The sequence below is a fragment of the Gossypium hirsutum genome, chromosome A05 (genome assembly GCF_007990345.1).
Source record: "Gossypium hirsutum isolate 1008001.06 chromosome A05, Gossypium_hirsutum_v2.1, whole genome shotgun sequence".
In the NCBI taxonomy this organism is placed as follows: Eukaryota; Viridiplantae; Streptophyta; class Magnoliopsida; order Malvales; family Malvaceae; genus Gossypium; species Gossypium hirsutum.
In genome coordinates, this window is record NC_053428.1 from 24660727 (window position 1) to 24674293 (window position 13567).

Here is a 13567-nt window from a genome sequence, read left to right on the forward strand (position 1 = left end):
AAGAAGAGAGTGAAAGTTGAAACCAAAGTAAATTTTGAATATGAATTGTATGAAAGAAAAAATGAGATTTATTCTAAAAAGAATTATTCTGTATATAATTAAATTATTCTAAATTGAAATTGTACATTTTTAAAAAAATTCATTTTCTTTCCACTTATTTTTTCAATCCTACCAAGCATTGAATGAAAGAAAATTACTTTTTTTTTCTATGTTTCCTACCAAACACAAACACATTAATGGAAAGAAATTATATTTTCATTATATTTTTCTACTCATTCAATCTTTCTTCCATTTTTCCAATTTTATTTTCTAATTCATCACACTTCGCCATGGCAGGGCATGAAGTCATTTGCTTGCATACAAACTGGAATCCACTGATACATTGTTGTCATATAAAACCAAAGCAAAATGAAGAGGAAAACAATAACGATTCTCAAAATTCTTCATTCAAAAGAAATAAAGGGTGAGGAAGCAGAGTGGGGTGAAGATCTATCTGCCATCCACACATGTACAAGTCCTTGGAGCCAATAACAAGTGAAAAGCAGTAACGTCTAAAGGAAATTTTCTAAATTGGCATCACTGATAACTTTTGATTACATCTTAATCCCCTAATAGCACAAACAGGCAACCTTCTAATCAAATACCTTTTATACTGAAAAGGAATTATTAGCTCAGTGCCTCTTTGCTTTCGATTCAATTTTAGAAATAGTCACTGCTGAAATCTTGTTGACCTCATAAAGTAACCCGGCCGAGAACAAGAAACTGCATTGAACATGAAGGTAGTCATTGGTAAGCAGTTTTGTAAAAAACAAAATGCTGGTTCGCCATTAGTTGTACTAACAGTCCATATTATTCATAAAGTTTCTCGTACCAAGCAAGTTTTTGTGCTTTTATACTCTGGGTGGCACTCATTTCCATAGCATGGAACAAACTTACTAGGAAGCATACTTTTCCTCATTTTAACATTCATGTTTAGTCATAAGCCTAAAACTTGTCAAAAGGAAGTCTAAGGTTCAAATCCATCACCCTGGCTTCACCATGACTCTATTCCATAGCAACTATTGGTTTCACTTTCACATCGGTTGGTTCTCAATTATATGAGGACTTTGCTTAAGCATATGCTTCCTTCCACATAAATTAAACTCATAAAACCACGATGTTCATGGATTAAAAAGTTTTTCATCAAGAAAACATGGTAGGAACATGAAGTATAATGCATGTAATGAGTCAATTATTAACATTACCATGTTGTGATACACACTCGGTGGACAGTGCTAGCAGCAATCAGTGCTACAGCTTCTGCTAATATGACTGCCAAAGGAAACAAATAAGAGCAAATTCAAGTTAGTCTTCTTAACAAATGATAACTTCTGTAGCAGAGAACCCAGTGCATTGTAAAATATGAAAAAAGAACATGCTACTTATTAAGATGGATTCTTAAATTCCATTTTAAATGAAAAACTATGCCTGGTTGATAAAAAATAAATAATTTTTTCTTCCACATAAAGGAAAAAGTCAATATCGGGTTTCAATGAACTTAAGTAGCTGTTACTGAAACAAGGAAATTACGACACTTAAATATTAACCTCTGAGTTTCTTATATTTAACCTCTGAGTTTCTTACTGCTGTTGTTCAGTAGTGAAACTCATAAGCCATGAGTGGCCCATGCATGCTATATTCTCACCAAGGAAAGTTACAATAAAATGTTAAAAAGGTTTTTTGCTCTCTGACCTTTGTCACCATAACTAATGAAGAAGAAAAGAAAAGCAGACAAATTAACTTTAAAAAAAGGGTATTTATATGCTTACCAGCACCCCAGCCGGTCTTCACTCCACTTGCTTCCTGGAAATTCCCAATGAACTGAAAGAACAGAAGTCAGGAAAAATATGGATTCTATCGCCAAATCAAGTAATGCAAGTCACACAAAAACAATAACTAGTTCATCAGCTAGTAAATTCACTAACAAGAGGATTCCCACTTGTAAAATCCAAAGAACATGATAGCTATAGGAATTAGGATCAACTTAATGTACTAAAATAACAAGAACAACAATTCATCAGCTAATGTATTCAAGGAAATTTGAAATTCATATCATAAATCAGAGGATTATGAATCTGGGTGATTAACAAATGAGAAAAGGGTAGATTCAGGGCCTCTAGAGACTCACTGTTAGTAACACAAGAAACAAGAGGGAGCTGATGAATCCTCCAAGTATTGTAAAAAGCTCCGACGATGCTAACTTCCCTCGATACATTTCTTGGAGTGAAAGAATGACAGTAAACAAAAGAAATGAATACAGCATCGAACTTCCTGATCCAGCCATGACTAACGATCTACAAACATGTGAAAATTTAGATAAACCCTATTTGAATCATGATCTTATAATCTACGTAAAATTTTGGATCTTCATATTGGAATTCAACTTCGCAATCCAATAAAACCAGATGAAATTTCGGATCTCCTCAAATAAAATTGGAATTCGTCTTCGCAATGCGATAAAGTAAGATCAAGATTTGGAATGAATGCTAATAACATAAATTTTTTGAAAAAATTCTAAAATTTCCGTACCTTTTAAGCCCTAGCAATGCCCTGATCCTCTCTGTCGCTCTGCCGATGCGTAAAAATCTCAGAACAAGGGAAGTAAATTTTTACTTATATATAGATATAATATTTCCAGTTTCATAGGTAATAATAATTAGGGGTAGTTTAGGGTTTTCAAAAGTTATTGTAATTAATTTCTTTTATCAATAATAAATAAATCTCAAAATTATTCATGAATTTTAATTAAATGTTGAAGGTTAGAAATAATTTTTTTTAATTTTATACATCATATTTTAATTTAATTTAATTTTTAGCTTTTTAAAGAAAAAATTCAATTTTTAGTTTTCACAAATTTTTAATACTATTTTTTTCGAATTAACAATATTATTCATATAATATTATTTTATGTTTACATGCATAAATGATTGTGCTTATCTAATATGATATAAATTAATATATTTATTTCTTTAAATATAAACAATTGAATCAAAAATAAAAGTTTTATACATACATTTGATCCATAATCAGTTACATGTGTAATTGTGTATAATTGTGTAAAACCTAAGTTCATGTATCAAATTGTACGTTAAATCAAAATTCACATCTAGTTTTTATATTTATCCCCAAAAAGAGAGAAAGATTTTTGGTTCTTGAACTATGTTACTTTTCTTATGTTAGTATTTGAAGTTTTTTTAAAGTAATGTTTGAAAAGTCACTTAGTAATTGGATTATAATACAATTGCTTGTAATTACACAAGCACGACACGTTTGGATAACCATTATAATCAGTAAGTCTCACTAAATTGGGTGTAATTAAAACGTCCAATTACACTTTCCAATGCTAAGGGGAATGTGATAATTAGAGTAATTATGCAGGTAATTACACGCAAAAAAGTATTTTTATACAAGTTATAAAAATTATATTATAAGTATAGACATATATTGAGTGTTTGGGATGGTTATAGCAAAAAAGTCTTATATTATAAATCTTAAAAATGTATATTGTAAAAATATTTTGTATATGTTATAAAGTTATAATAAAAAATTATATTATTTAAATATTAAAAAAATTCTAAAGTTATGGTAAAAAAGTTTATTATAAAAAATAATTTATCTATTATAAAAATGTTATAATATATTTATTTATAAAAATTTATGATCAAGAAGTATGGACATAACTTACTTATATGATCATACTATACAAAAAAAAAAACTTAAGTTGAACTCTACTGAAGAAGAGCTCCATATAATGCATTTATTACGATTAAGTTTACAATAAATGATCAAAACTTAAACTTATATAAACTCGACACTTATAAATTCGAGTTTTATATAATACATTTATTATGGTTAGATTTAAGGTAAATGATGAAGGCTTAAATATATCTAAACTGTACTTGAACTCCATATATTATAAAATTTAAACATCACTAAACTTGATGCATGTAAGTGTCAGAATTTCATATAATGTATCTATTATAGTTTTTGACTCTCAACTGTGAGAATAAATTTTAATTATTAAAAAAATCGCATTTTAAGAAATAAAATTTGGTATACCCAGAATGAGAAATAATATTATATAATACAATATTAAAGTTAAAAAACATAAAACGACATTTCAGTTCTAGTTTTTTATTTGAAGAAAACTATAATTGCAATTACATTTAGTTTTTTTTTTTTTTTCTGCTACCTAACTTTTCTTTCTATTCTGATTTTTTTGGGCACTATTTTGAAGTTCATAAAAACCAGATTACAAAATAAACAATACATGTTTATAAGATTATCTTAGTAGTTTGATCTTTTTCATTTAAATGAATTTCTTTTTATTTATCAATTCTCCTATTTTCACTTTTTTGTTTATTTTTCTAATATAAATGTATTTTTAATAATTATTTGTTTTACTCACAAAGTAAGTGTACATAAATATTAATATATATGGTTAAATGATGCTGTTACTCTCCGTGCTTTGCACAAGCTGAATATTTAATCCTTAATGAATTTTAATTTTTATATTTTTTAATTTGATCAATTTTAGTCATTATATTTTTCAAAAAAATTTAATTTTAACTCAAACATTAACAATTAAATTTATTTTATTTAATTCAACCATTAATTTTGTTATGCGTAAATTTGTAAATTTAGTTCATGTTCTTCAGTTAAATTATTTTAGTCCCTATACTTTTCGAATTTTAAAATTTCTATCTTAACGCAAATGATAACCGATAAATCTATTAACTGATTTTTTTTAGTAATATGTGAAGATAACAAACTGATATGACATTACCCATGTGATAGTATGTTTGTTATATCATATTTTGAAAATAACATATCTTAATAAAATTTAAGAGTTATTTTTAATCGTGACTAAGATTTCTATATTCAAAAAATACAAAGACTAAAAATGATTAAATTAAAGTGCAAAAATTAAATTCGCAAAAAAACCGAATAGCAAGACGTCCAATAAGAACATTTGAACATGCCGCATGTCATGTTATCATTAGTTGATATATTGTTTCGAGATAAAATGAAGCACCACTTTTATTAAAAATTTTAGTACCTAAGTGAAGCAAACTATATACTTTGGAGACCTGTTTAAGCCTATAAATATCAACTTTGAATACTAAGCCATCTGGGGCCTATAAAATGTAAACCTAAGGCTGGATTCTTTCAATAAAGCAAAAATCCTTTTGAACATGATTTCTGGCTTTGTAACTAATGAAGAGCCATACAAATGAATTCCCATAATAATAAATTCGTAAATTCCTTTGGAGGGGAAAAAGAAAATCTCAAGTATTGATTTTACCCAAAATCATTCAAAGCAAAAGCCCTTAAATCAAAGCAAAAATTTTACCCAAAATTTTCCTGTTCGTCAAAAGCTTTCCCCTTTCCAATTCTTAGGCTGTCAAGCATGGAATTACAAACAAAGAAATAGGAGAGAGCTGCTAAAAGATGGAGTTGAAGAAAGCATTAGATTTATTTTGTATTGAGTTGAGGTTGCTTGGTAATAGCAAAGTCTAGAGCTGAGGAGGAGAAGCAACCGATTGAAGGAGCAATGGGTTTCCTAAAAAGGGGAGTTGGATGATCGATTTACATGCCGAATTCAAGTACTAAAATCTACATTAACCCTATATAGCCAATATGAGATCCTGCATGGGCAAATTGAAATATCAATGTCAATACACATACCCGTGTCCCAAACTCTTACCTAAGTTGGAGTAACAAAGTTTTGTACCATTCCTTCATTTAGTTGCAAAAATACACAATAGAAAAACTACAAGGAAAAAAAATGCATGTAACTAACCGAAACAAAACACACAATGATTAGATCCTTCAACAAAAAATAAATATTAGATCTTTTTATTTACTTTAAAGCTGTATCATGACTAAAATGTCACTCTTTGTCAATTGACAAACTTTACTTTCATGGTGAAGCCTATCGTGGTAATGAATAAAATGTCACTCTTTGTCTGTTAAACTTACTACTCTTTCCAATTTAAATCTGTACAGCAATTTACATTAACCTTTATCATATGTTAGAGGACGAAGAAACTTACTTTCCCATGTCTGAGGACCTTACAGGGCTTTTTGATCCATTCGCTCGTTCCAGTTGAGGCAACGAATCAAACTGTGGAACCAATCACCAGTTTGATCGCATTTATTGACAGTTGGAAGGGGGTGCTGGCTCATGGATATTCTGACAGAATGTCCTCGTGAGAGTTGCTGCCTTCTTTTCCCATCAAAAGAAACCCAAGCATTACTCCTAGCGTCATCAGGTATCTGTGAAACCACAAACAAAATTGTGTCTCAGTGCTTTATATAATGCACATAACTTGGCTAAGAAGTTTCCTTCAAATGCAGATATTGTGATGTTATTGTTAAAGAAATCTGAGACGAGATGTGGCAAATTCATACATTTTTTATGCCTTGTTTAGCAACAAGTGCTCTAAGCTCGTGCAAAAGAAATGATCTTATTCTCATATGCCAATGAAAACTAACATGGTTAACCAGGGATTAGGAATAGCAATAGAGGAATCCTTAAATAATATAGCAAAGACTGGATAACGTCAAATTCTTGAAAACAAAACAAACCTTTCACATGAAGTTTAGAAGGGTGGACTCGAATGCCGATGGACATATATTATCATACCCACACCTATATAATGTAGGTAATATGCCGACAAACTAAGAGGATCAACATACCGAACTTAAAATTGTTCTTCCCATGTTAACATCTTTTGACAAGCATTGAGCCATCATGCACGACAAAAAGAAGTAATTAACCTTTTCTAATATGCAACATGATAAACAACATTCAATTGAAAAAAATAGAATGTTAACCTAGTTTGACCGCTTAAAGCAAAAAATGTACAGTAATTTAAACCAAAGCATAAAAGAATTCTACTTTGTTCTCATTTTGGGGAAAAAATTATAAAATAAACTATAAGCGCATTTACCTTCAATTCAAGCCTTGCAGAATCTGGAAGTATAACAGGTCTAATGAGAGGGAATGTGGGCAGATAGGAGTGAAAAGCATGCAAGGAACATTTGGATGAACCTGCATCAACAACAGTATCTTGTTACTTACAGGATAACCAGTGATACCAAAAATGGTGTAATATAAAATAAACCTCACGTGTATCTCTGAAACTTGAAAGGACAACCTACCATGGAACCTCCAGCAGCTGTAGAATAAGCAGTACTCCCTGTAGGAGTAGCTACTATGACTCCATCACCTTGCACCTAGAGGCATATCAATGACATTATATTAGAACGAAGCTTTTGTATATTTTAAGGCCTCAATTAGGGCCACAAATGGCTGCCATTTTGCATCCAACTAATCCCTCTTTTAAACAGAAAGGGGGGGGATTCAATTAGTGAAAACAGTTGTCACAAAATCAGTAAAATAAATCATATTAAAACAGTTTTATATTATTTTACAGCCTCAATTAAGCGTTATGGGCTGCCAGCCATCTTCAAATGGTATCTAAAAAAGAGAAATGAAATCATTATAAAAAATACAAAATTACCAAAAATATATATATAAAGAACAAAATATTATTAAAATCCAATTAAAAAGTAAACTATCAACACTAAGAAAAATATGGGGAAAAAACATTTTATTAAATAAAATTAAAATAAAAGCATTGTAATCAAATATGCACATAATAAAATACAATAAATATCAATCAACTATTAATTTTGTGATGAAAAAGAATAAAATATATAGAAGTTAAAAGCATAAATAAAAATTTGCTCCGCAGCTAAGCGCAGGCAATTTTCTGATTTTTAGTTAAATGAAAGCGTCAGAAGGTCATAAAAGATTGGCCACCTCTAAACTTATTTAAGATCGTACATTTTAACAACTAAAGCATAAAAAAAAAAAGAAAAAGAAAAAACGATAATTGAGGCTAAAATTTTCTTTCTTTATCTTTTCATGGAAAATAATTAACTAACCTTCGTTATTAGTCGGTCATGTTCATAACATTCAATCTTAGAAAGGTATGGATTAGAACCCCGATCAACAACGACCTCATTTAGGACATCAAATATTTTCCCTGGAACTGCTTTACCATTTCGAAAAATCTCACACCGTAGGCGCATTCTAAGAGTTATGTAAACGCCTTCTGCTGTGTTATTACCATGGATAACCTGTTTCAAGTCTTGCCTGTAGTCTTCAAACTATAGTAATAAATAGTTAGAAAGTATTGAACATATAAAAATCATGAGGAAACTCAATATCCAGTAACAAAGATCACATAACTGGGCAACTTACAGTGTGGGAAGTGAGGAATCCAAGAGATCCAAGATTAAATGATACAACAGGTGGTACAGCACCTCTAAATAAATTTGATGCATGCAATATAACCCCATCGCCACCCAAGCATGCCACAAAATCAACCCTCTCATGGAGATCACTGTCATGAGAGCATACAATAAGTAAGATTCTAACTCAAGTTCGAGGAATACTAGATTGTCAACTCTATTGCACATTAAATCATAGTGCTACCTGGTATCTTGAGTGTAAAAGGTTTGAACAAATCCAAACCCAGGGATTCTAGCAAATATGTCATGGACCTCAGGTTCAACAAGGACATTCATTTTCTCTTGATAATACAAGAAAGAAGCAACCTGAGCATCAAACACAAAAATGCAGTTACAACTGCTACATACCAAACGAACAACCGTATCAACTGCAGAAAAAAATGGGATGCATTTGCAACTGCCAGTTCAAGAAACTATCATTGCTCAAGTTAGATTTTGAAGATGTTACTTATTATGCCTTACATTGACTTCCTAACAACAAGATCCTTTGTCAACCACCTGTTATTATCCACAACTTACCCTCAACATGTCACAAGTTTAACATACCAATTCCCCACTCTACCTCCATCTATGTCTTCTCAAAAATTCCAATGAAAATTGAATACTTGTATAAGAAACAAAAACAACAATACTAAGAGGATTGAAAACTGAAACCAATTCAAATAGTACCCTAATAGTTGGAACAATTCAAGCATGCAAAACATCAAGGTTACAAGTGTCTACATTCAGCCCCATCAACATCCACGGAATCTATAAGTCTGATCCCAGTGTCATTCCGGTTTCAGATTATGCATGCACAAACCAATAGAAATTAGAACTGACTAACATAGAAATACTCTAATAGTTACTTTTCAAAGTGCAAGGAGGTAATTATTCGCATTAACAAACAAATTCTTCATATGGTACCTCTTTAGCTTCTTTCATCAGTTCGGGTCCCAGCTTCTTTAACAGTAATACAGTCTTTGGTGTAGACTTCCACATAAGCATCTGTTGTTGGGTGCTAGGATGAGTGAAGGCCAAGGAAGATTCAGTCACCTTTTCCCTGGCACAAGAGAACCCATCTGTCCGCACTAAAAACATCTCTGCTTTCTTTCTTGACTGCACTCTTACAACACCAGTTGCAGAAGCACACATATTTCCCTCAATTGACACCAATTCATCATCGCTTGAATAGGAGGAGGCATTTCCATTGCTCTTCTGGATCTTGCTCAAAGAGTTAGATGTAACATGCCCATCGGAACTACTGTCTAAAGTTGCGACCTTGGTTTCAGTCGTGGAATATCTCTCACCTTCAACAAATCCATTCACATTTAGGCTACTGGAAGCATAACTAGTTCCATTCATGCGTTTCTCATTGGCAGCAGCAAGGTTCTTATTCTCTTGAGCTTGATTTTTAGCACTAAATACTCCATTTGAACTTTCAGTCTCTACAAGCCCTGATTTAGCATTAGCATGAACCACCTCACTTCCCCATGTTCCTCCAATAGAAATCTCTCCTGAAACAGGCTGGATCTCCAATCTTTTGAGCTGACGATTAAAATGCATTGGAGGAGCGATCTTTTTACTCCTTAGAAACTTGGACATTTCTTTTCTAGAGAAAACATTGCAAGGAGGAAACTGAGCCTGTAGAGGATTGGCATTCTGATAGATGTTAATCTTTGATCCATTCTCATTATCAACTGCTTCCCCAGATGTCATAACTTGGCTGGGAATAGGGTCATTGTTGGCCTCACAAATTCTGTGATCTTCTTTATCGCTGTCTGAGAAGGCTCCTTCTAGATGTTCCCCATTAGAACTACAAATCAAAATTGAACTTTCTTCCAATAGCTTATTTGTCTCTTGTAACTTGAACTTTTCTTCTTTACTAGAAGATGGCCGAAGTGTTCCCAATCCATTTGCATCCAGTGACAATGCATCACTTGGACTTGCTGACTGATTTGAAACAGATGCAAAGCGAGTCATGTACTGCTGCCATCTGGAGACCATAGCAGAAGTTCTCCATACTCCTTCCTTACCATGGAGATAGACTGGCTTTTTGTTGCAATCTGAAACCAAAGACGCAAACTTCTCAACCTGCTCCATGGAAGGTGCCGTTCCAACCTCCACCGGAATTTTTACAAATTCAACTTTCCCAGATAAAATAGCATCATCCAAGGCTGATTGATAAAAGTTGTCCTTTACAGTCTCAGCTCTTAGATCAACAATGGTTTTAAATCCTTTGTCAATCAATCACTTCAGACCTTCCTCTGTCACTTGACCACCCTCCAAAATTCTATTTCACAATCTTTTGACTCTACCTCTTCTTTAGAGGTGGACCAACAAACAGATTGCCAGTTGGCGAACAATGTATGGCATGGATGGTTATCCTTGCGTGGAAAACCCAAATCGTAACAAGCATTCTTCAACCTTTGCAACTTCCTCCAAACATGCAGACTTCGATAATCATCAGGTGTCAAATAGTTCTCAAGAGCGACATGTAAGCTCTCACAACACCTCTTCATCTCACTCCTGAAAAGAGCAAGTGGTGGAAGCTTATCCTCCATAACACGCATATCTGCCATGCGAAAAGTATTCATAACTGAAACTCTTCCAGAAAGAACATCTTCTCTTCCTTTGTTCAAAAGAGATAGCATGCAACCAAGCACAGACACAATCTTATCCTCTGCCACTGGTTTTTCCTCTGGTGTGAAATCATATGAAACACTACATTCGCCTGTTAGTGGATTGCATAGAGTCTCCATCAAAGCGGTATGGAGCCTTTCAGCTGCTCTAAATATTCTACAATAAGCCTCAACTTCTGCAATATCCCCAGGAACTGGACCAATCCACCGTAATTGTGATACATCATGAGACTGGGCAGTTTTCTAATCCAGATAAAGCAGTGTCAGATGATGCAAGAAAAGAGAATCCAATTTCTTCTCTATGGAAAATAGACATTAAACACAGCTAACAAAAACAGTCTAAAATTTTGTTGTGTGGTGGTGTTGGGGGGGGGGGGGAAGAGCAGCAATGTAACTCAAATGTATTGATACAAATTATTGGCATCTAAAGACAGAAACAAGGCACCAACAAGCGTTGGATGCAATGGTAAGGCACATTGCACTCTCAAGGACCTTGGAGATGCATTGTTGAGAGGGGCAGCCATGAACCCCAAACATAGACTGTTAAATGGACATCGAGGATAAACAAAAAAAGATGAAGACAAGGCATTAAAAAAGCTTAGAGAAGGATAATATTGACCAATTATTGTTGCTGTTTCATTATGCTCCGCAGATATGCATAAAGAATGTGGTTAATTCACAGGAGGACATGGATTGGATGTCACAACAGAATATCAATAATCACTGTATTTAATCCAGCATGATTTCAGTAAAATGCTTGAGAGAATCAAGAGACCTTTCTTCCTTTTTTAAAGCTACTTCCAGCTCTTTTGTTCATACCAAATAGACCTTAATGGCATATTCAGGAACAAATTTATTAGTGCGTATTTTAACAGAAACAATGACAAGGATCATAATCAGCTAATTCAGTGAAAGTAAAAAATCACACCATGTTAGCAGCAATAGGAATGACTAGGCTTTTCTTACTTAGAAGAGGTATGAACTATTATACAAATTCTAAAATTGAGATATTGCACAAACAATACTTCATACAACAAAGCAGGAACCCACATTCAGCTCATTCAGATATTGCCAAGCTTCTTACATAAAGGAGGGGGGGAACTATCCTACATCAACTAGCTAAGGATTAGACTATGGCTACATAAAGCAAATAACCACCTTCCCCTCATGAGACACTTTTTCTCAAATGGCAAAACCGTGAGGACAGTCTTCTCCAAAGCAGACAATACTTAAATACTTAAATGCAGACGCAGTCCATTGCATCAACTAGTTGCCATAGAAGTAGCCAGGCTTTCCTACTTTAAGCAGGTATGAAGCATGAACTATCATAAAAATCTTAAATTTGAGAAATTGCATAAACAAATAATTTATAGAACAAAACTGGAACCAGGAATCGAAGCTCATATAGAACATATAGAAGCCATAGATCAGCATTGCCCTTACGGTTCTTAAACTAAAAGCAGGAGCAATTGCAATGTCTATACAAATCAAAATCAGAGTATTTCCAACAAATTAGATAACACCAGGCCTAAGACTATGCCAGTCATTACAACCGAGTAATATTTGTTTCAATAACAAAATACGATTGAAACTAACATAAAAGGCAGGAAAAAAAAAAAGAAAACAAAGTGAGAGGAAAGTGAAAAAGAATTAAGTGAGAGAAAATAAGAAGAAAAAACCTGGGAATCCAAACCGAGATTGACAGAGAAAGACTTGGATAACTCCGCCTTCACTTTAAGCTTCGGCCATTTCCTTATCGCCAATTTCCGCTTCAACCCGAATCCGAACCCAAACCCGAAGACTTTGCTCTTTATATGGAAGTTGAAGGACGATGAATGTCCGGTCACCGGAGATAACCTTTCAATGTCGAAGACAGCCATGTGGCACACGTAAGACATTCCACCATAGGGAAAAATTATAATTAAAGTCGGCAATGGTATATCTGTCTAGCAAAGAATTTTTTGTGGACAACAAGGGAATATATCAAGTATTGTTGGATAATACCCAAAGTGGAAAACGTTAGAGATCTTTTTGTCTTTTTTGATTTTTTTGAAGTGATATTATTTGCTTTTTGTTCAGGTTCAAGCGCTGATTTTCCTTTTAGATGCTAACTCAAACATTCCTTCTATTCTTTGCCCAACAGATCTTAGTTATTCATCCCGTCAGCTCACAATTTCTATCGGCTCCAATTCAATTTATAGGAAAACAAATTGCATTTTGGATTTTGAATTTTGAATTTTGGTATTAAAAATTTTCTACTTTTACATCCACCATGAATGCGATAAAAGTATTACATGGCAATTTATTAAAAAAAAGCTCTTTTATATCATTATTTATTAAAATAGGTTGATTTTTTAATTATTTATCGAAAAAAGTTATTTTTTCTGATAGTACGTTTACGTCAGCGTAAAGTCAGGAGACGTGTCAGCAAAACGCATCTCTAGGGGAGCATTTTGTCCCGCCCCCAACGGTCACTTGACCGCTTGAACTCTAACGGTCAAAAAAAACTATAAAATGCCCCTCCCCCTTTTCATTTTTTCACACAATAGTCTTCTCACAATTCTCTCTAAATTCTCTCTAAA

The 13567-nt window shown here is 33.0% G+C and overlaps 1 protein-coding gene and 1 pseudogene across 1 annotated transcript; both read right to left on the reverse strand.

Moving 5' to 3' along the window:
* Window positions 1-409: 409 nt before the first annotated feature.
* LOC107960392 (protein KRTCAP2 homolog) lies at window positions 410-2673 on the reverse strand. Its single transcript, XM_016896729.2, has 5 exons — window positions 2569-2673; window positions 2168-2333; window positions 1809-1860; window positions 1245-1311; window positions 410-762 (listed from the first exon to the last, which is right to left on the reverse strand). The coding sequence occupies exons 2-5, from the start codon at window positions 2321-2323 to the stop codon at window positions 672-674; spliced, it is 366 nt and encodes a 121-aa protein (XP_016752218.1). The 5' UTR covers window positions 2324-2333; window positions 2569-2673; the 3' UTR covers window positions 410-671.
* Window positions 2674-5877: 3204 nt separating this feature from the next.
* LOC107960391 (NAD kinase 2, chloroplastic-like) lies at window positions 5878-13145 on the reverse strand (annotated as a pseudogene).
* Window positions 13146-13567: the final 422 nt, after the last annotated feature.

Coding starts and splice junctions, on each gene's coding strand:
- LOC107960392 (XM_016896729.2), bottom strand. CDS start 2,323: ATGGCTGGATCAGGAAGTTCGATGCTGTATTCATTTCTTTTGTTTACT. Junction 1,861..2,167: donor TGTTTCTTGTGTTACTAACA/GTGAGTCTCTAG, acceptor CTGTTCTTTCAG/TTCATTGGGAATTTCCAGGA. Junction 1,312..1,808: donor GAAGACCGGCTGGGGTGCTG/GTAAGCATATAA, acceptor TTCCTTTGGCAG/TCATATTAGCAGAAGCTGTA.